This window comes from Dermacentor variabilis, chromosome 5 (genome assembly GCF_050947875.1).
Source record: "Dermacentor variabilis isolate Ectoservices chromosome 5, ASM5094787v1, whole genome shotgun sequence".
In the NCBI taxonomy this organism is placed as follows: domain Eukaryota; kingdom Metazoa; phylum Arthropoda; class Arachnida; order Ixodida; family Ixodidae; genus Dermacentor; species Dermacentor variabilis.
Window position 1 is genome coordinate 62,575,164 of NC_134572.1, and position 22,286 is coordinate 62,597,449.

The following is a 22,286-nucleotide window of genomic DNA, read 5'->3' on the forward strand; positions in this document are numbered from 1 at the left end:
CTATATTTGTTATTTGTTCAGCGTTTAAATTTAGACTGGCTATTTTGCACTCCTTGCTCTCTTTCCCAACTACATGTCCCATTTTCAAGATGATGCGTTTATAATCACTCCCTATGCTGCTATACCCTTCCTCGTCAATGATAATTTCTTTCAACTTATCAGGAATTCCTTCTGTCATTACACAGTAAGCAGTGGTCGACTGCCGGTTTCCCTCTTCCCAAGTGGTCTGTCCTTCACACTTAGGCCCCATATTCACGATAATGAGGTTATGTTGCTCACAAAGATCTAGCATTAACTTCCCATTGTTGGCAGTATAGCCATCTAGATCCTGTATGTGGGCATTCATGTCACCTAATAGGATAAATTCAGCATCATTCCTGAAACCCTTAATATGAGCACTTAGGCATTCCATTAACTCTTGATTCTTCTCTGTGCAATTATTTCCGGTCCACAAATACGTTATGCCCAGCCAAGTTTTCTTTCCGCTCATTGTACCTGATAACCAAAGATGCTCCTGACATTTTGAATTTACTCTTTTTCATTTCTCTCCCTGATGGATGAGCATTCCGATTCCCTCTCTTTCCTACTTGGTTCTGTTGCACCCTTCCCAAACATAATTTTCAATCACTGGCGGCTCTTCTGAGTCTCTAAGGTGTGTTTCTGCAACTGCTGTTGCGAATAGGGTGGCGTTCAGGGCATGGAATCCACCAAGCCCATCGACCACTACGTCAAGTTGTAGAAAATGAAGGGAAAAGGGCTTATTGGCTTAATCACATGGCTTCAATACAGAAGCCCGCTCCATCCAGGAGCAAGTTAAACGTCTCAGTTCACATCAGGACCCTGTGTCCTCACTCTCGAAAACATTTCTTTTAATATTGTTGTCTTCCCTAGACTAGGGAATCTGAAGGCTCTCTAGCAGCAAATCACCATCGTCAACTCCGTTGGGATGGCCATGCTCGCAATAACCCGCAGTAACTCTGCCTCTGAAGAAACTGGTTTGTAATCTGTGGAAAGAAATCAACCGGTAACACCTAGTGCATTCATCGTTGCCTTCCCCCCTTTCTTCTTTGCTCAGGCTGCCAGGTAAAGGGTAGGATGAGTGCCTTTCGTGGGACTCTGCAACACCCGGTTCACACACTGCCTTGACAGCTGGATAAGTGCTGGGGGTTGGGTGGTGATTTGACTCGCCTAATTAACCGTGCCTCTCATTTCGTTGTCGCAGTTCCCTCTTTTTCATCCTTTGCTCAGGTTTCTAGGTAATGGTGGGGTGAGTGCCCTTCAACCATCAGTGTCTACGCTGCATTGTCGTCTGGATAGGAGGTGCGGTGCTTTGACACGTGGCAAATGTCCAATTAACGCCTTTGTAGTGTTGAGACATAATACCGCATGCACCCCTATTTGTTCTCTATTTAACTGCTCCTCAATCTCTGCCCACTTTTTCTTTCTTCTGCTGCCCTGCATGTTTATGTAGCTTATTGCATGGCGAGCTCTCTTTCTTGCTTTCTTCCTTTTTCTGTTATTAACGGCGATGCTATCCTGAGGTTCCCCTAGGGGATCTGCTCCGTTACTACCTACTCTGGCCTCCTGAGTGCCCGTGGGCTCCCTAAAAAAGCAACAATGCGACCAGCAAGTCGCCAGCCCACTTCTCATCCAAGCCTGCAATTGAAGTGGATCCTGTCTCGTACAAAACCACCACACCTTCTCACTTCCCTGTTTACTTCGACAACCTCGAAAACCTTTCTCTCGTCTCATTTTCCATATCGCCTCATTAGCAGCCACTACGGCTCTTTGTACGTGACTGCTACATACAGGCACCTCCGGCACTGTGCACGCCACGATCTGCACCTGACTTGCCATCTCGTGCAAGTCGTCAGCCCCTTCGCCGAGTGCTGGGCTAGTCCTGTCCCTTTCCTGTTTAAGACGTCATTTAGACCACCTGCTATTATGACAAGGTTGCAGACATGGGCATTTTCCGCGAGCCTTGCTTTTGCTCACTCCATGACAGAATTCAGTCTCCATCCTGGAAATGTCCCTACCACCACTCCTTTATTGCCTTTCACCCTCTCCACAATTCCGAGCACCTAGCCAGGTTTGAACTTCCGGCGATAATCGCCATTTCACTCTCTTCTATCACCGAGGCCTCTCCCTGCTTCCCTTTGTTATCTTTTTCCACATGATTTGGACTTGACAAGGGGCATTGACCCCTGAAATCCTGCTTTTTTTGTGTGGTGGCCTCAAGGTAGGTGCCGTTCTTTCCAGCTACTCCCCTTCCCCATTGCACGCATTCCACGTGCTTTGCTGATGCTCCCTCTGCTGTCACGTTAGGAAACTGCATTCCATTGTCATGACCATTCTCGTTCACAATGGCGGCCCTGTTCAGCTTTTCCTCGGCTGCTTGAAGTCTTTTCCACCGCCTTCCGTGTTCATATGTTCATCATGTTCCATATTTAGCTAATTTTTGAGCTCTTCAACCTGTTTGACAAGCTCATCCTGGGAAGCCTCCATTTTCTTCAGCCTAGCATCGACATCACAGTGTCTGCCGATTGACTCGATTCCCTCTCCATTCTCATCCGTCCCCTCGTCTGACTTGAGGGACTGCCTGTACACTGCACGCTTTCCTTTCTTTTTTGCCAAGTATTGCATGGCTTTTTCTAATGCCAGTACCAAAGCTTTCAGAACATCTGCCTTGTAGCAAAAACCGATACGCACAGAATCTAAATTTTTTAAATGCCGCAAGGTAATTTTAGCCAGTGTTTTAAAAGCAATCAATGCTGCACAGACTTGAGGTATGACACATGTTCGCACGTGTTCAACCACGTGGCCATGCTCTCACTTTCTTACAAAAGCAATATTCCAGGCACCAAAGCACACAGTAAAACAACTAATTGCTATTAGTTTTGCCACTTCCAAGCTACTATTTAAAGGCTATAAAGACTTAACATCCCACCCGGTTATACGTGTTGAAGCACGTGGTGCAAAAGGATGCTCTGACTATCCTGCAAAACCAAATATACACGAAACACACCCGCACAATGAAAAAAAAATAGAAACAAAGGAAAACTACCCTATTGTTATTTAAAGGCTTAAAAAATCAGCAAATCAAGAACAGAAGCAAGCTCAAAGCATGCACAAAAAACATATAATTTCGTCGCTGCCACGGAGCCCTGGAAAAACATTCGACTCCCCGCCGCCTACCGCTGCCGACGCTTTCACGTTTCAGTAGTTATCGCATAGTGCTGCACTGGTTTTGCTGGCTCACGAAACTCGCACAAACTTCAACATCCATGTGATGTGACAGGATGCCCGGTACCACCATCTGTCGTGTGCCGTTTTACTCACTGATGGCTGCAAAGTGCGGTGATGGCATATTGAACATCGCCGCTCCCCTGGCTGTGTGGTGGGAGAGTTGAAGTGCGATAGAGGTATTCGGACTCTTCAGGTGCAATTTTCTTGTAAACTAAGTCTTTTCTTGGCACGAAGCAAGCGTTCCGAGGTTTCTGGAAGAATATTTAAACTTGCCACGTCGACTTAGTATTTGCCTTTATTGTCCCTTTAAGTGTCTAAAATGTTTTTAGACTTGGTTACAGCAATATTAGCTTTGTGTTTGGCAGGCTAATCTCTGCACCACCAGGTAGCTGCACAATACAGGCTGCTCTCATTTATGCTAAAGTACCTTCATCTCAGCAGTAGTAGCATGGAGGAACTTTAGTTTATGCCTCTTCCCATCTGTCAGAACACCCAGCTCGCCTGTGTTTACTAGAATACAGTACACACTCGGCACTGCAATACAACCCTCAAAACGCAGACTGCTTGATAGCTCTAGCTGGGGATCAACAGCCAGGAGGCTTGCGGAGAGGTTGGAGAGGCTTCGCACGTTGGCTTCAAGACACCATAAGTAGACGTCGCGACGTCACATCATGTCGCAGAGTGAGGGAATACTGAGCTTAGCCCCAGCCTTTCGGTGATTGTGTTGTGGTGAAAAAGCATAGCTAGGGAGGAAGGTGACTTGTAATCATCTGTAGCTCTCTTAATATGAAACACTTCACTTAAATTGCGGTGTGAATGTTTTACTGTAGCTGTACCCTACGCATCTACAAAATTTGTGCAAACTGTTTCAGGGAGCCTTCAAAAAGAGGGAAGATGATGTTTAAATGATTTCTTCTGGATCGCTTTTGCCAAAGCAGCCCCTTAGAAGGCATCCATGAGTCATATGATAGCTTACGCCTCCCTCATCATCGGGGGAGCATAAAGCATGTGAGATCACTGCGTGATAAGGTCTCATAATTGAGCACTCTGTGCCACCATTAATTACACCTTCATTTCGTGCGTGCACCAGCGTAACTGCCAAGTAGGTCAGTTTTCGTTGCATTAGGCTTTTGACCTGCTTTTGGTTATCAGTACTATGATACTAAGTTAGGCATCGCTTTTGGTGACATTTTTTTTCTTTCCAGTATCCGTATCAAAAACTTTTACTATTGTGAGCCTTTAGTGACGTGTCGACTACATTTCAAACAAAATATTGTACCAAGGCTGCTCTAGGTGAAGTTTTTATTTTCATTTTTTTACCTTTAAATTTCGTTGTAGTTGGTCTTTGATGCTAACACACTCCAGACCTTTGTGAACACAAGGCACCACTGAGTTTTCTCAAGCTTCTGAAGCCTCTTAGGAGCATTGAATTCTTAATCTCAGAGCCTTTTAGCTTTGCTGAGTAAATTCTTCACCTATACTACAAGGGAACAGGCATGAATTTGCACCACACTGGAAGCCTTATGCTTTTATTTCGATTCATTCACCACTGCAGCTTCAAAAGGAACTTGAAACATGTTCCAGAGACCCATTCATATGCTAGCATGAAGCTCTGCGTAATAATACCATCTTGGTGAGAGGTAGTTGGTTTGTTTTTGATGTAAGCTGCAACAACACAACTGAATTAAGGACACTGTAAAACATCCACCACGAGACTAGCACTGTCAGTCAGCACTTGTCTTTTGTTAGTAGTTCTTGTGTCCTTGTTTCAACTTGCATTGAATCTCTCTGGTTTCACACTCATCCAGGTTCCCAGCTTAGAGCTACCCGTTGGCCACGAGGACACTTGGTCCCCTGATGAGGTGCGAGCGGCCACAGCAGGGATGCTGCTACAGCTCCTGCTAGTGTGTCTACAGCAGCAGCCTCCCGAGCAGCCGGGCTCTGGCCTAGCACAGCTCCTGCTGCTGGGGGGTGCCGAGCACACTGCCTCGCTGCAGGAGCCTGGAGTAGGAGGCCAGGCACGCACCTGCCTGCACGCCTTGCTGGCACTGCTAGAACGGCCGCCGCCACACCGTGGCAGCAGCAGAAGCAACGGGAGTGGTGCACTGCTCGCACTCGGCTACCAGCTGCTCTGGGCACTGTGCATCCGGCCAGCATGTGGCGGGGACACTGCAATGCGCTTCTTGCGCTCATCGCGGGACTTCTTTACTCGGCACCTGGAGCTGTTGCCATCATGGCCGCCGCCGTTGGCCCAAGCCTGGTTTGTGCGGCTGCTGGCACTTGAGTTGCGCCTGGCAGCCAAGCACGGGCCCCGCTCACATGGACAGCGCTTGGTGCGGTTACTGTTGCTGGACCGGCTGCTGCTGCGCATGCTGGATGGCACCAAGCCGCCGCCTTCTACCTCTGCTGCCAAGAGGCATGCCCATTTCTCATTCTTTATTTACTAAGCATTTCTGTTGTAAAGTTTGTGATACAGTAGATTGGCAGTAGATACAGTAGGTATCTCCAAAAGTTTTGTCCAAGAAAGGAGGGCCAACTCGTAATTGTGATGAAAGGAGGTCCATCTGCAGTTGCGATCAACCAGCGTGAGGTAGTCACAGTGCCAGATCATTGGTCCACACCACTAAAACTCTTGAAAACGATTGTTGCGATGGCATAGCCAACTTCTTTATCTTGCCTCTCTCCCCCTTCAGCAGAGGACAGATCTTGGGACCTAATTTCACTGAAGCAAAAGCTAGTTGTATAGTTTATTGTCAGAGTAAAAATGAAGCCAGGAAGTATGTAACGTGACTGCAGTGAAAATAGTTGTACAGGTGCAGCCACAACATGTGCCATCCGCCTTTATGCGACTACCTTCAGTTCAGGTTTTCTGTCAAATCCCCATAAAACTGAGAATTGTCATTCTTCGAATTTTTCTTCCTGCGCAGACCTACAGTATACTTTTGGTGAAGACGGCTATTAAGCATAATCCTTTGATGAGCTGAAGACTCCTGTGACTGTTGCTTCCTTCCCATAGAGCCAGCGAACCTCTTTTGGGCTGAACATCTGCTCGGGTAATGGATGTTCAAGGTCCCTTCATGTTAGGGAGAACAAAATATATTATCAAGGCAGGCAATTTTTTTTTTCATATCATGTGAATTCTAATTTGAAGGATCGACCTTCATTCACTGCCAACCTTTACTCAAATAACCCTTTTAGGCACAATCTAATTCACTTGTTTAATATTCAGATTGAGCATGTTTCCTTGCTCTTCATTATCATTAAAGACAAGTACAGTAAAAGCTTGTTAATTCACAACTCGTTAATTCGAAATTTAGGATAATTCAAAGCAGCTGCCGTGGTCCGTGCCACAATGTATTGAAAGCAATATGTAACATATCCCGCTAATTCACACTGAAATCCGCATCGTCACTGATAATTAGAACTCTGCGCCATCGTGGATGGGGAGAGTGCTAATGTGCTGGAGCATGTTGGCGACGCTAGCGTCACCGTGCGACTTTGCTTTTTCTATCCGCGGCCCTTCGTTTAGGCCTGACTGGAGAGAGACGCGTTTGTGCCTGGCCAGGCATGGCCAACGCTACTGTTGCAGGTCGCTTCTCTCCCCCGAGGTTCCGTACAAAGCTCAAGGGTGATAAAATCATCACCGTGCGCCATATGTGCGAGAAAAAGTGTGCGAGGGTGAGCCTGCATACGCAGCTCAGTCTCGCGTGCGCGAGCGAGGAACGCGGGACGGATGTGCGCTCTCTCCTGTCGCGCATGAGGCACGGAGGTAAGGCAAAGGGAAGGAGGGAGGGGACATTCTTCTCCGGTGGCTGTAAGGTCCCTGACCTTAGGCGGCTGCTTACGGTGCGGCCATGCGGGTGCCGTATCTTGAAAGTGATCCGCAATGTTTGCAGGTTGTGCATGGTGCCGGTAGCTTTGTATGCGATGTGCTTCCTACGTTTCGTTCGCGTTGCAGCGAGAGCTGTCCGAAGGTCAATTCGCTCGCTGCTACTGCCGCGATTCCTCACTCCAGTGAGTTTCCGTGGTCATAGAGCGAGATGTGTTCATGTTTACCTGTGCACGCGTGACACTATACTTGTTAATTTAGTTAGTAAGCGCATGTTTACAAATTTATACGGCCGATAAAACTACTATCCTTACTTCATAAAGCTATCTACTAATTTGGTATCGCAATTGATGCTTCGCTTTTTGGGCGAAACTGTGACATTTGTTTTTTCTCCGTGCCAGTCGGCACGACGAATGTGCGGATGGCGCAAGAACGATCTCGATGTTGGGCACGTTGGACCACGTTGGCTGTGCCAGTGCTTCGAAGTATAGACGTTGTTCACACCAACATGACGTAGCGTGTGTGTGCATGCTCGCGCCACGTCGGACTATATACGCACCTGCACCGAGCTATTTTTTTTCTCCAACTTTCATTAGTTCGAATCTTGTATAATTTGAATTTTTGTAACATCCCTGCAGAATTCAAATTAACAATCTTTTACTGTAACAGCTGAACAAATTTTTAGTTCGTTGAATTTCGTTGTGTTACAAATATTGACTCCACATCTGAATTATAAGAAGCACTTGAGGCACAAGAATCGTATCAACAACTTCATGTGTATTGGGACTGGAAAATGGCAATCTTCAGCAATTCACTGAGTGCAAACCGATATGGTCACAAAGAACAAAAAAAGAGAACCTTTCTAAATGGCAACATACTAACATTGCAGCAAACACACACACTTGCATCTTATAACTCTTTTCAGTGATACACTCGGCACACGTAAATAAATTTTCGAGCACAGATAGGATCAGAAGTATCTCCGGATATACTTCACATATTTAAATCATTATTTTAATTGCTTCTTCCAATTTTGAGGTGTTTCCTAGGAGTGCACAATTGCACACGCAGCGCTCGAAGGGAATTAGAATGTGGTACATATTAGTAGCTTAAAATGAAACACTAAGGGTGGCTGCTCGTTGTGTGGTGGAACTATGTCAAGGATGGTCTTGTTGATGTTTCATGCATTGGTGTTCCAGAAGCGGCACATCTTGGGATCTGCTGGAAACATCGCAGGTTGAGTCTCTTCTGTCATCATTAGAGCAGCGTGACCCATTGGGCGGTCCCCGCAAGGTTGATGTGGCGGCACTTCACCAGCGACTGCTTGAGGACAGCCATGCACTGCTGGCCGTCAACAGCAAGGAAAGGGTCCAGCAGGAGGTCAGTGGTACTCATGAGGGTCATTGCAAAGTAGCATGCATCTATCAGCTGAAACCTGTTTGCAAACAATCCTAGAGGAGCAACATATAACTTGCCTCTTGTGTGCATGTTTTTTTTTTTTTCAGTGGATAATCGAAGAATCCATAACCATGATATGAAGCCTGATGGCACACATTTGATTGGTCATTTCTATGCACTCCTGTGGGTCTTTAACATTTGTTAACAGGTATACTAAGCTTTATCGTAACAATAAGCTTGTTCTTATATCGTTAACAAAGCCAGAATAACACTACTAAAATTCTTTGTCCGTGTATAGTGTCATTGTCGTATTGCATGACCATCGGAGCCCTGTGACCTGATCGCTCCTTGAAGAGGGGGCACACGGATGAAGTCTTCGAGTTTTTTGGTCATCAAACGGAATCTTCCCCCTGTTTCCATGTTATTCACCCTGGAAAACCATACAAGCCAATGGGAACAATCTTGCCATTCCTCATTTCTAAGTCTCTTACCGAAATTTTTGGTACAGATTATAAAGCATCCTGGATGGCAAGTGGTGGTCTCCTTTTGGAGCTTCGTAACCAGAAACAATATGAAAAACTACCCAATCTAGTGTCATATGGGGATGCCCAAGTAACAGTAACCCCGCACTGTGCTGTGAATACCACCCGTGGTGTTGTCTCAGATGATGATCAGCTGGAGCTGACTGAAGCTGAACTGGAGGTCTTCAGCGAGCAGAACGTCATCAACATTAAACGAATTAAAATGAGGTGTGACGACAAGGAAATCCAGGCCAAGCACCTGATACTTTCGGCTCAAGTGTTCTGCCCAACTCCGTTGAGGCCAGGTACATCAATATTTGTGTTAGGCCACACGTGCCAAATTCCCTCCGACGTTTCAAATGCCAGCGTTTCGGCTGCAGTTCACAGAGCTGCCGAGGCCGCCAAGCCTGTGCGAAATGCAGTGCTCATAGGCACACCTCTGAATCTTGTGAAAACTCTCTCCACTGTGTAACTTGTGATAGGGAGCACGCTGTATACTCGCGGTCATGACCACCCTGGAAAAAAGAAAAGGAAATTTTAACAGTCAAAGTAAAGGAATACGTAAGTTTTAAGGAAGCATGCAGGCGGGTATACTGCCTGCCAAAGAACACCTTTGTCGATGTGACGCTTCAGGGGGCAGTGACAACGGCCTCCGGTGGCTGTCCGGCCCACATGCAGTGAACCGGCAGTGACGCCATCTCCCTCCCAGTGGTTGCAGAAAGCGCTGCTCTGTCACTCCAGCAGAAGGGGCCATCGACCTCCGGGCAAGTGGCCTCAAAGGTCTCGTCCGACGTGTCGAAGCCTTCATGTCAAACGCAGCTCTCAGAAGAGCGATAGTGTGATAGCAACAAATAAAGGGAGACAGAGGGTGTGACACATTTTGGTCATGCGAGCGATGCCGCTGCTGATGGTTGTTCGCACGAAAGTGTAAGGCAGCCAACTTGTTCGTTAGTTCCTCTACTTGCACAGCAAGGTGCGTGCTTGAACTGTCGAGTTTGTCAAAGTTGTGCTGTAACTGAGGTCTTGTTGCCATGGGTGCATTACAACGGTCAACAGCGGATATCACAGGATGGAATGACTCCATAATCTGGTCTGTCATTGTCGCTAAGGCGTCGACAGATGTCGTAGTAGGTGAGGCACATAAAATCATGCGTACCTAGTTCGGTAGTCACTGGAAGAAGATCTCCCGAAGGATTTTCAAGTCTGCTGATGATGGACAGGTTCCCAGGAGTTGTGTCATGTGACACAGCAGCGCAGTCGGTTTTGTGTCACCAAGTTCCTCCGATTAGAGGAGCTGTTAAATCTCTCGTGACTCAGAGTCGGTGGTGCGCCATAGTAACTCACGCTTAAAGGTGTCGTCCTGATCATCGGGCAGAGGAGCTAGCAAAATTTTGCAGACCAAAGCTGCAGTGGTCGGGTTAAGTGCACTCACGATGTTGTTGTACTTGGTCGCCTGAGATGGTGACGGCAAAACTGCGCCTCGATGTGGACGATGTGGTGATGTAATGCATAGAACAGGTAACCATTGTTCTATTAGAGTTGCAAAATGGGTACCAAGGGAAAGAAAACACAGTAGAACACAGCACAGAGCTAGGCGACATGATGAAATGAGGAAATTTGTGTGCATAGGATGGAATCAGCTGATGCAAGACAGAGGTAATTGCAGATTGCTGAGAGGGGGCTTTCGTCCTACAAGCAAGCATAAAGGCATAGCCTGATGATGATGATGCTGATGATGATCTCTGTATGTCTGTGTTTATTCTTTGTACATTTAGAATATCCCCAAGTGTAGCAATAAATTGATTGAATTAATCAGCCAGTCAAAAGCTAGACTGGTGGTTATAACGGTTAGGACTCTGATTATTGTGAAGCGTGAATAAGAGCTGACTGTTTGGATTACATTGCAGGTGAAGGCGGTGCTGCAAGCTGCGCTAGAGCGAAACGCGGAGCATGAGCGTGCCTACGTTTCACGCCAAGCATTTAATGCCTGGCAGCAGCTCTCCTCGGTGCTGGTGGTGTGCTGGGCATCCCAGCTGGATGCCCAGCTGTTGCTAGAGCTTGCACACGAACTCCTGGTGCCGTCGCGAACATTAAATGAGCAAGGACCTGCAGCCGAGCTGCTACTACTCATTGTGGCCGCTCTGCGCCAGGGAAGCCTCACGACCACCGATCAGGTTGGTTCTTTTGTAGGTGTGTTCAAATATAGAGAGATTTTCTAATTGAATCATATTGAGTGCAGTCGAACCCACTTATAACAATATTCAAATGCCCAAAAAATTCCATTTTTATAGCTGGCTTGGACGATAAGAGCAGCGGGGACATACATCCAAGCATATTAATTAGACAGAAAGAAGTACAGACAAGCCCACTTAATAGCATTAATAGTTTTAACAATACAGCATAAATAACTGATAACGTAAGTCACTGGAGTCTCGAATTTCCACACTACAGTCTATCCCAGATAGATCAAACATGGATATATCAAATTATCGTCTATGGAACAGTTGTAAGCTCTCCTTGAAAATCTCATGCCAAAGTATAACAATGTATTACGCGTACACTGAACTTCTGTTCACCACTAAATTCGATATACAGTCGAACCCACTTATAACAATACCGGTTTTAACACTATATCGGTTGTAACAATGAGAAGCTGCTGCACCGTCAACTTTTGTATTTTTTCCATGGTGAAATAACTCGCTTACTGCCCCGATGCCGCATTATCGGTAATAGCGATGAAGTCTGGCTGCTGGGTGTCCGAGCCGAAAGGTAGTGAAATATGAAATCCTTGAAGAGAAAAAAAGAAAAGAAATTCGAGCCGCTGCGCAATGGGCCGCTGCTTTAACACCCGCTGCACACTCATTTTCCAGCCATCTGCGCGTGCCTCGCTCCTGTCGCCCTTCCAACCCTCCGAATACAAATGGGCTGCGCTCATAGCACTAAGCCGCCCTACCCTCCGAAACACAAATAGATCGCGCCAACTGCGCTGCTCGCAGGTTGCTTGCATGTTGCTCACTAGCTCTTCATTCAGCGCAGTTCTGTAAACAGCTTAATCACTCGCATTCGTCTTTGTTGGTTGCGTCGAAATCGTTCCTGACCATGCGGTTTCTCAGCCTCCTTTGATCAACAGTTAGTTTGACTCGCCACCAAAACGAAAGATGACTGATGCGCCCGCTGATCATCGGCAATGCATGACATTGCCAGTGAAAAGAAAGCGCACGGCTGTAGATTTGGAAACTAAATGCTTCTAACCGAGGGGATTGTCACGAATGTGCTTGCATCAGATAGCGATGACGGCAGTGATGATGCGGTAGGGCAGGCTGCTTAAACTTTGTCCTCAGTGGAGGCGCGGCAGATCATTAAGTCACTCCAGGGCTTCGTTTTCACGAGAAACCTTCCGCTGCACTACACGGAGCACCTGGATGCCTTGGAGAAGGAGGTCGGTGAGCTTCGCGTAAAGCATGCAAGGCTGGTGGACATAGGGTTTTCTCGTGCAAGCCAGTGAAAAGTATGTGGCGAGATGCTTCTGGCAATCTCACCTCAGCATTTCTTCTGCTGGATTTCTCAAGCTTACAGGTTGCCGGGGCAACCTTCTAGCATTCTTTAAAAGGCCCCTTTTGGAGCCACCAAGGTGATGCCTCCGCGGTACTCGCAGATCGCTTGCCACCCTCTTTGCAGTTGTTATAGCAGTGCCATTCTTTAAAGCAGCTGACAGCCGCGGCTTGTTACATGCGATCGGAGCTCCCAAGGAGCAGTTAAATGAGTGAGCACCATTAGCAGACGGGGATAGGAAGGTGGTGGGGAGGGGCACTGGCCTCCCCACCATTATAGTTTTCTCACATCAGCTCTGCCATCCCCCTATTTTGATTTTTTCATGCAACCCGGTTATAACAGTCATCGGTTATAACAATGGGATTTTCGGGGCACTTGAATATTGTTATAAGTGAGTTCAACTGTAGTTATGTTTAACTACTAGAACTAACCCCGGGCCCCTTGGTTCCCTTTCATCTCGTTCATTACATAGCGAGGGTCTCGAATCCGGCAACATTAATGCCTTCAAGTAGCATGTGTGGGTTTATTGAACAGTTTTCGTCACCTAAATAGATCACATACTCGTGACACCTGCGGCAGAAAGGACGTTCCACATCCACCGCCAAGGTTTGTGAGTGGTGGCGCCAGCTAATACTCTCAGGGTTAGTTCTAGTAGTAAAACATACAGTAAATACCCCACAAAGTGGACGGGAAGATGGTGCCGTGGTAGCCCAGTTGTGAAGACATGGGCTTGTATCCCACCTAGGCCGTTTGCTTTTTCATCCATCTTTATTTCCATTTATTTATCATTTCTTTAATTCAATAAGTAAGTACAAGTAATTTCCCTATGCTGCCCTTACTGTGTTTGTTTGTTGGCATCTTATGGTTTGCTGTTTGTTTGTTTTTCACATTCCTTGCCGTCGGCATTGCAACTGTTTCACTGAAGGCAGCGACCTTACAAGTAATTTCCCTATGCTGCCCTTACTGTGTTTGTTTGTTGGCATCTTATGGTTTGCTGTTTGTTTGTTTTTCACATTCCTTGCCGTCGGCATTGCAACTGTTTCACTGAAGGCAGCGACCTGAACTATGTAAAAGCACAAGCGAGCATAAGTGACACCCTCCGGAAAGTGCAAAGGGTGACCATGTGTAATCCCTGCAAGTACGGAGGTCACATTTATCCGCACGTGTAGCTAGTGCGGCCGCAGAAAGAAGCGTCAGAAAAATTTATGTGTGCAGAAAGAAGGGTGAAAGAAGGAAAAGATGCACCTCTATTGCTAGGCGACACTTTTCTTTACGGAGCACGCACTCATAAGACCTGATGCGTCGTCCTCTCCATAGTAGATTTCAAGAAAACAATTTTTTTTTCCCGCCCCCATTTTCTTTTTCATAGGCGTCATCTTGAGTTTTCCGACCCCATGTACCACGGAATTTGCTATCAGCGTCTTCTTGTCTGCTAGCCTGCGGTTTCTACTGCCGTGAAGGTTATGCAGATATCTAACAATTCCGATATTTCTGAATATTAGTTTGTAGTGCTGAGGCATTGTTAACATTCAACTGAATAACATTCATTATTCTGAAAAGTTTGGTATTGTGAAGTTCGTAGTACTGAAATATTGAAATAATAAAATTTAAATAATATGAATATTATAATATAACAATATAATAACAATATTGAAATAATAAATTTATAAAATAATAAATAATAAAATTGAAAATATAAGAAATCAGCAGGGGATTTCGCAAAAGTTTGTTACTCTGAAAAGTTCATTAATGCGGTGTTCGTAGTAACAAGGTTTCACTATATAACCGGTATTTCATCTCACATGACTGCATTATAAGCGTTATGCATGTGCATTGAATTCTATGGGAAAATAAATGGGCTCAGGAAGCCCACATTAATATCTGGTCCTGCACTATAAGCGGTGACGTTGTAAGTGGCCTGAGCTGTACTCAGATGTAACAATGAACAGCTAGCTGCCTCACTGTGAACCCTTGTGCATGTTCTCTGGTAACATAAACCACTTACTAAAATGTTCCCATCTTGCATTATTGGCTATAACAATTAAATATGGCTACTGAGTATCTGTGCTAAAAAGAAAAAGATCAATGAAAAGAAAAAAAATTGCAAGCCGCTGCACCTGCCTGCATTTCCAACGCCTTCACCACACCCTCCTTTGTGCCTCGTACTCCGCATGGCACGCCTTCATTGCTGGAGGCATTGGTTACCTTGCGTACCTCTCTTCCACCTCTCTTCCACCCCTCCGATATGCGAAGTCGACATCGGAGAGGTGGAAGGGAGAGTGGCGTACCGTATGGGGCGTGCGTAACAAAGGCAGATGTGCAACATATGCAGGTACGCAAAGGCAAACTTGAAAGATCATCAAGATCATATAGAAGCTAGGGGCAATATCTTCAGTTAATTACATTTTGGCGTACGATCACGTTGACATGACTTGGTACAGCTAGGCTCTGCGCGAAGAGCACTGTTGATAGTAGGCAACAATTGTCTGGTGCTGAGCAATGCAAAATTTCATGAAAATGACCATATCCCCAAAAGTGGTCGGCCAAGATAGTACCACTCAAAAAGTGGATAATCAGAAAAAGGCCCAGTGTTCAGAGGGCGTGGTCCATTATGGTGACGTGATGCTCTTCAGAAAGAAAGTGTGACAGCTTTATCTTTGATCAGCTCTGCAAAGTCGCACAGGTTTGCCAAGATTTGTATTTGGATTCTTGGTGACCTTTCCCCAAATTCAAAACTGTTTTTGTTGTGTTCATGGGTCCCCTCTGATACTGCCTATAGGTAGACGCTGACGGCAAAGCTAAGAAGCACAGCATGCTTTAACCCTTTACGGTCATATATTGAGCTCCTGAGTTGAAAAAATATCCATTGTGGTGAGATGTTGGGAGGTCCCCGACAGGCACGCATACTTACATTAGCTGGTTGTTTGGGTTGGTAGCACCACCATCGGGGACTGTATCAACCAATAAGTACGCTTTGCAATGTCTCCGAGCGAGAGCAGCTTCTCTTTCTTTTCCATCTTCCGTGCTCGGAGGGATATTCAGGTAACTTGTGGCGTGAAGCGCCAACATGATGGCGATGTTTTCAGTGCGTGCGTTTTATGGATGAAATTAATGCGAGTTCAGTGAATCAGAAGATGATTTTAGTGCTTTTGATGAATATATCTTGCTTTCATATGGTCAGTAAATGCCCTCAGAGGAAAGCACTTTAGAAGAAAGTGACGAAGAGAAACCTGCAGTGCTGATCCTGGCCGTCACCCATGTGAGTGCTTCGAGTGCTACCGCGCAGTGCGCTAGTGCTGTTCAGAGCCTCAGGAATAAATAAGCTTTCCTAAATAAATCAATTAAAGTGCATTTGTTTACCCGAGCACTTTTTCTGCGTGGCATAAAACTATGCGAAATAGTTCCCAACTAGAACGACCGTGAATAGGGTAAATGCGTGTGACCACAAAGAGTTGATGGTGGTCCGGGTGTGTTTCTCGTCCTTTTTGTTCCACAGGTGTCGCCCACGTCTATATTGGCGCTGACCCGGTCACTGCTCCAAAGCATGGTGGTGTCCGGCAGTGGGCAGCAGCGATTGCGCGCCCACCTGTACGCAGCACTGCAGCACCTCCTGCTGGGCTGGCGAGGTGGCAGCGGCGAGAGGGTTGCATTGGCTCAGCTGGTGCAGTTGTGTGGACAGCCCCTGCGGCAGCTGCTCTGCCGCGATGCCACTGCCTCCCATGAGGTATGAAGCTAGAGTTCTAGCGTCAGCTTTGGTAGTTCAGTGTCACTATAGTGTAAAAAAATAATTTCAGCCTGTTCCACTTTACAGTTACGCCTTGATTTAACGAGTCAGTGGAACCCAAGCATTAATTAATTACATCAAGAACTTTGCTAAATCAACAACAATTAAGACACTTGTAAATAATAACATTAGTATATTTATTCATGATCAAAAAGCAGTAATTTTTTCCTGCGTACACACTTATCTTTTGTTCTTTCATGGGAACGGCAAACCTTCTTAAAGGGACACCGAAGGCAAATACTAAATTAATGTGGACTGCTTAAATACCTTTCCAGAAACCTCGCAGTGCTTGTTTCGTGCCAAGAAAATACTTAGTTTGCGAGAAAATTGTATCTGAAGGGTCCGAATACCTTTCTCAAAATTCAGATCTCCTGCCCCCCAACCAGGGAAGTGGTGACGTTGCATACGCCACCACCGCCCTTTGCTGCCGTCGGTGAGTAAAATGGCACCCGACAGGAGGCGGCACCGAGCAAAGACACAGCGGCGGATTCGCCGCTGCAGCTGCCTTTTTGGTCATGTCGCGTAGACCGTTTGCGCATCCTGCAACATCAGATGGAAGTTGAATTCTCTGCAACTTGCAGTTTGTGTGAGTTTTGCGAGCCAGCAAAACCAGCGCAGCACTACGTGATCAGGAAAGTACTGAAATACTTTTTGGTCATGTGGCGTAGACCGTTTGTGCATCCCAGGACATCAGATGGAAGTTGAATTCTCTGCTACTTGCAGTTTGGCGAGCCAGCAAAACCAGCGCAGCACTACACGATCAGGAAAGTACTGAAAGTACTGAAATACTTTTTGGTCATGTGGCATAGACCGTTTGCACATCCCACAACATCAGATGGAAGTTGAATTCTCTGCTACTTGCAGTTTGTGTGAGTTTGGCGAGCCAGCAAAACCAGCGCAGCACTACGCGATCAGGAAAGTACTGAAATGTGAAAGCATGGGCGGCACAGAGTCTGGTGAAAACGAAACCTTTCGACTGCCCGCATCGTTGTCAGCAGTAATTTCAAGTAGCTCTTTTTTCTAAACGTAAAATGGAGCTGGACAAGTAGCATTTTATTTCCTCTTATAATACAATGCTAGGATGCTTTTTGCAACGAGTAACTGAGTACTAATGACACAATTTAACTGACGAGTGCTTTCGTTATCAGACAAGTGCTTGAATGTTCCGGGGGAGTCTCTAATCATGTCCTGCATTTACCTTGATTTTTTGATTATTAAGGCTCTGTTCGCGATAATATTGACACCTTAGAGATTCTTGAGCACCAATCTATCACTTTAGCTTGACTTAGTATTTCCTTCAGTGTCCCTTGAACAGTTTGCTGGTGTCCATCACTTAACTGAAACTCAATATATTCATATTTTACCCATGTTTCCCAGAAAATGTTCTCTAGAAGAATGCAGCACTGTCCTGTATCTTTCCTGGTTTCTGTTTTTGTCATCTTGCACTGCCTCTTCAAGAGGCCCAAAAAATTATTGTTAAAGTTGGCAAAACGCTGAGTTTATTTTATTACTTTGAGGCTTTAAATACACTGGACTCAATGATTCTGTGTCAGGGAATCAAAAGGCACTTCCATAAGTAGAAAATTTTGTAAACTATGGTTTCATTGAGTCTACGTTTGACTGTACGGCAAAATCTCGTTACTTTGGCTGAGGAGCATGTAGTGCCCCTTGCCTCAGGCCTGGGACGCAGGCCACAACTCGCTCCGCGTGCAGCTCCCATCATGAAGGAGGAAGTTAGCTCCCGGTTGCGCAGCGTGCACAATGTGATACAACAATTACTTTGACCCTCCTTAATTTGACCTTCAACCCTTGTTCATTTGAACTTGCCCTTTGGTTCCTGCAAGCATATGCATTATTTAATGGCATTAAACTCTTGTTAATTCAGAGGCATTTTGCCATCCACCAATTAATTAGTGCAACCCTTGGAGCACGCTAAGTGCAGAGCGCCACAAATGCCCGACACGAAAGCGGCTTTAGTGTCCGACTGTAACGAAGCAGCATAGTTTGCATCACTGTAGAAAGTGCGCCTTTTTGCCCACAAATTACTTTTGTTGCTAATTGATGCCCACTGAAAGCAATACAGTACAATCCCATTCATTCGTAATTTCATGAGACTAAGGAATGTTTATGGCATCAACGTGGCTTCATTTAGTGAAGAAATTCATTGTGAATTGTGTGAAATCCTTGAAGAAACAGTTTTCTCTGTCTTGAGGAAATGGGTATATGCAAGCTATTGAGAATAATTTGAAAAAAAAAAATTTGGAGGATGCCTGAGCTTTGCCTTTAAGAGTGGAATGCATAGCATTCAAAGATCCCTGACCGTTTCTCACACTTCCCAGCAACTGCAGCTTATGTAACCGTAATGTTTTCCTGGAAACACTGGTGGCGAACGCTATGCACAAAGGCGAGCTTTCTGGTTCTTTTTTTTTTTCTGCTCACAGGGGGCGGGGGGTAGAGCTGTGGATGCGCCATCTGGATGGTGCTGCAAGGAACCGAGCGGGACGCACCGCTCCTACTAAGACAGACCTCAAACGGCATCTTTAAAAGGAGTTTGTGGTTGAGTTTCCACGTAATAGAATTATTTTCTCATGTATTCAAATTATAATCTGACGCTATCATGTCTTTAGGTTGTAACGCATAAGTCCCACCTTACGAATTTTTTGATGCATTTTACTTTGAGAAAGTCAGTTAGTTCAGTAATGCCTATGCCCCACGCGGGGGGCCAGCGTGAATCAGGATGCTTGGTTCGGGATGATTTTTTTCATACGGACATTGCCGTATTTTGCCGTATTTTGCCGTATACACCGACGCCGTATTTTCTGCTACGCAGGGCCCTTAATGCTATTGCATTGGAGCTTTTGCAGAATGTGACTTCATTTAGAATACAAAGCACACACACGTCTTCATTCAGACAGGTGTGCTGACATGCACATTTCCCGATTAATTTGTCCTGAGTTTTGTTGATCAGGCTGGCAACGTCATCAATGAGGTATATGCAAACTTGCATACAGGTGAAAATGGTGCAGATGGAGAGGCAGTGGAATGACGCAGAGCGCTAGTCATTGCTGGGGCTATACAGCTGCAAGAACAACACAATCTCCAGGGAAGCCCCCTGTGACAACAACAGAGGAAGTGGCCTGCTGTGCAAAGTGAGAATCGCCATGGTTGACACTATGGTGTTCAAAGCAAAGTACTCGCCAAGATTGGACACTAGCTGTCCTAGGTATAGCAATGAAAAAACTATGGGGGCACCTAAGCAATTCTTACAATGTGTAAATGCGAGAGCATTACTTGCCACCGAGTTATGTCGCTCAGTTTTATGTTGTGGCAAATTGCCTCGCTGCATTTACTGCAGCTCGCCATGCTTGCTCTGCAGTCACTTGCACTGCTTTCGAGTTGTGGGGGCTTGGGTGGCGAACATTGTTTTGCTGCGTTGTGATGGTCTCATACTTATTCGGCAGTAAACTGATGCCTCCTGCCACGCTTTGCTATCTCGCCTAATGATGCAGACATGAGCGATTCAACTTCGGACACTGAAGACTCCATACCGCCGACAGTGGCGGCGCAACTATCATATTCCATCTAGTGAAATGCCTGCCAGGCAGAGCCCAACCACGTGCACAGCCTCGAATGTATTCATCACTGTCACCCGCTGCAACAGTGGTGCAGTGGTTAGCGTGCTCGGCTACGAACTGGTAGCAGTAATGGTGGTGCAGAGAATCAAATCCTCACCGCAGCTACTTCTTTTTTAAGTTTGATGAAGATGGCACAATTTGTCTGCCAGTTTTCTGCCACGGCTTTCCTGCCTGATTTTCTTATGACAGCGGAGTCACACAATGAGCCAAGTAATGCTCTCACACTGAAAGAGACTGCAGCACATTGTGCTCCACTGCCCCCACATCAGTACCGCATTACTCATGGGCCATGAAACCGGGACCACTCCTCTTTATCCTCCAATTGACACTTATGGTGAGGTGTTGGCAATGGCACTGGGGCTGAAAAAGACTCAAGAAGTTGTCTGGGCGGTAGAAACTACGAAGTGACATCTGGAAAAATGGTGGCAGCATAAACTAATATCAGCAGAAGTGACAAGCCATCCCTTACAGTCCTGGACAGTCTGGAACGACAAATCGAAGAAGCCCAGTGTGTAGGGCACTTTTCCGAGAACAGTGACTTTTTCTTTCCTTTCTTAGTTTCTTTTTGGTCCAATCCACTCATGTGATCATCCGCTTCATAGTACAACGGCTACATCATCATCACCAGCATTAGCTAGTGTGTGGTCCTCACTTGAAGCACCTTTATCATTATTTACTTACCCATGGCTTCTGCTATGTTTTTCACATTGCATGTCTCTTACTAAATCAAACCGTAGCAAGTGCTTGCTGCAACTGCAGTCACAAGGCACACCACATGACTGTACAATATTACTAGGCAAAACAACATGGCGCTCCTGCTTGGCTCCTACAGGGTTCCCCGTACTCTTGTAGGCTGTGGTGGAACGTACTACACTACTTAGCACATCGCAACACTACAACCTGAGCTTACCGCATTTTTGGGGTTGTCTGGATTAATTGGGGCATAGCTAAATAACTCCAAATTAGCAAGTTTCTGATACCATTGATCAATACACAAATTTGCTGCGACCAGATGGCAGGTCCGAGTGGTCTGATTTTCCAAGTTAATAGAGGTCAGATCACGATCTTTATTGCACTTCAACTCTACATTTGAGCCATGCATGCAGAGGATGTACTTGTGTGCAGTGCCCATGATCATGTCACTCTATCACCGGTCCTCATGTTTACCTCATGTGATGTGGCAGTTGTGTCCCCCTTTCAGTGTGCAAGTTGAAGGTCAAGTTTCTTTAGTGCGCAGTATGTGTGAACTGCAACTTGGTGCAAATCCTGCCCACAGGTGACACAGATGCTCGCACTGTGCGTGCTGGATGCCATGGTGTCACTGGATGCCAGGTTCTGGCTGGAACATCTGGCACGAGACGGATACCTGCCACAGCTGGTAGTGGCTAGTCCTGCTGCGCGGCCACACCTCCGCGAGGCGCGACTGGCACTGCTCATGCGCATCGCAGCTTCAGGTGGTGCACGCACACTCCTCGAGGCTGGCCTGGACTCACAGCTCTCAGCTTCCGAGTTCCTCAGGAGCGACATGCTATCCGTGACAGAAAGCAGTAGCAAGTCAGCACTTCGGCTGCTGCTGGCCCTGTCGGCCACACTGGGTCCCCGCTGGGGCGCATCATTGTTGGTCACGCACCGTGAAGTGCTGGCCGACCTGTTGGTGCAGAGGGACCCACTGGCCGCGCAACTGGTGGCACGTTTGGGGCAGCCGCCGCCTCTCCCACTGCGGCAGCAGGCACTAACACTTCTGGCCACGGCAACCGACGAACCTTCGCTGGCTGTGCCGCTACTAGTGCTGGCCTGTGCAGGTAGCGAAAACGAACCTCAACCGGACGAGGCCCTGCTGGCACGCCTGCTACGGCGATGGGCTGGCAGTGGCGAACAGGCTCACACAGAGTTGCTTGAGCGCACGGTCTACCTGCTGTGGCGCGGACACCGCAAGAGCCCTCTAGGACCGGACGCACATGCCGCCTTGACTGACTATGCCGAGCCATTGAATGCACAGTCGAAGTTCTGCCAGGCCTTGGTACGCCGTTTGCAAAGAATGGCACTGAGTGTGCCAGCAACTTGAGGTTCCAGTTAGGAGGTGTCCTGCTGTCTGTGTCGTCACATGTGTTGTTATTTAGGCCTGTTACTGTGCGCCTGTGTTCAGAGTTATTGTGCAAGTGCCTATTCTTATAAATATAGGGGGCTAAGGGGGGGAGTATGGCTTTTCACTGAATAAAACGAACTTATTCGGTTATAGTATAATACAAAAATGTCTGGCTGTCAGATTAATTCAAGTGGGTAGGCTTGTTTGAACTACTGTTTCTGAATGGAAGATCCAC

At 46.5% G+C, this 22,286-nt stretch overlaps 1 protein-coding gene across 1 annotated transcript in view; it reads left to right on the forward strand.

Moving 5' to 3' along the window:
• Positions 1 to 22,201, forward strand: part of Nup205 (nuclear pore complex protein Nup205) — a 30,519-nt gene extending 8,318 nt beyond the window's left edge. Inside the window, exons 2-6 of the mRNA XM_075692580.1 lie at positions 5,055 to 5,662; positions 8,275 to 8,455; positions 10,902 to 11,168; positions 16,043 to 16,270; positions 21,242 to 22,201. Coding sequence (XP_075548695.1) covers positions 5,055 to 5,662; positions 8,275 to 8,455; positions 10,902 to 11,168; positions 16,043 to 16,270; positions 21,242 to 22,030 — 2,073 coding nt within the window. The 3' untranslated portion in view covers positions 22,031 to 22,201. The remainder of the gene's footprint in view (positions 1 to 5,054; positions 5,663 to 8,274; positions 8,456 to 10,901; positions 11,169 to 16,042; positions 16,271 to 21,241) is intronic.
• The last annotated feature ends 85 nt before the right edge of the window (positions 22,202 to 22,286 follow it).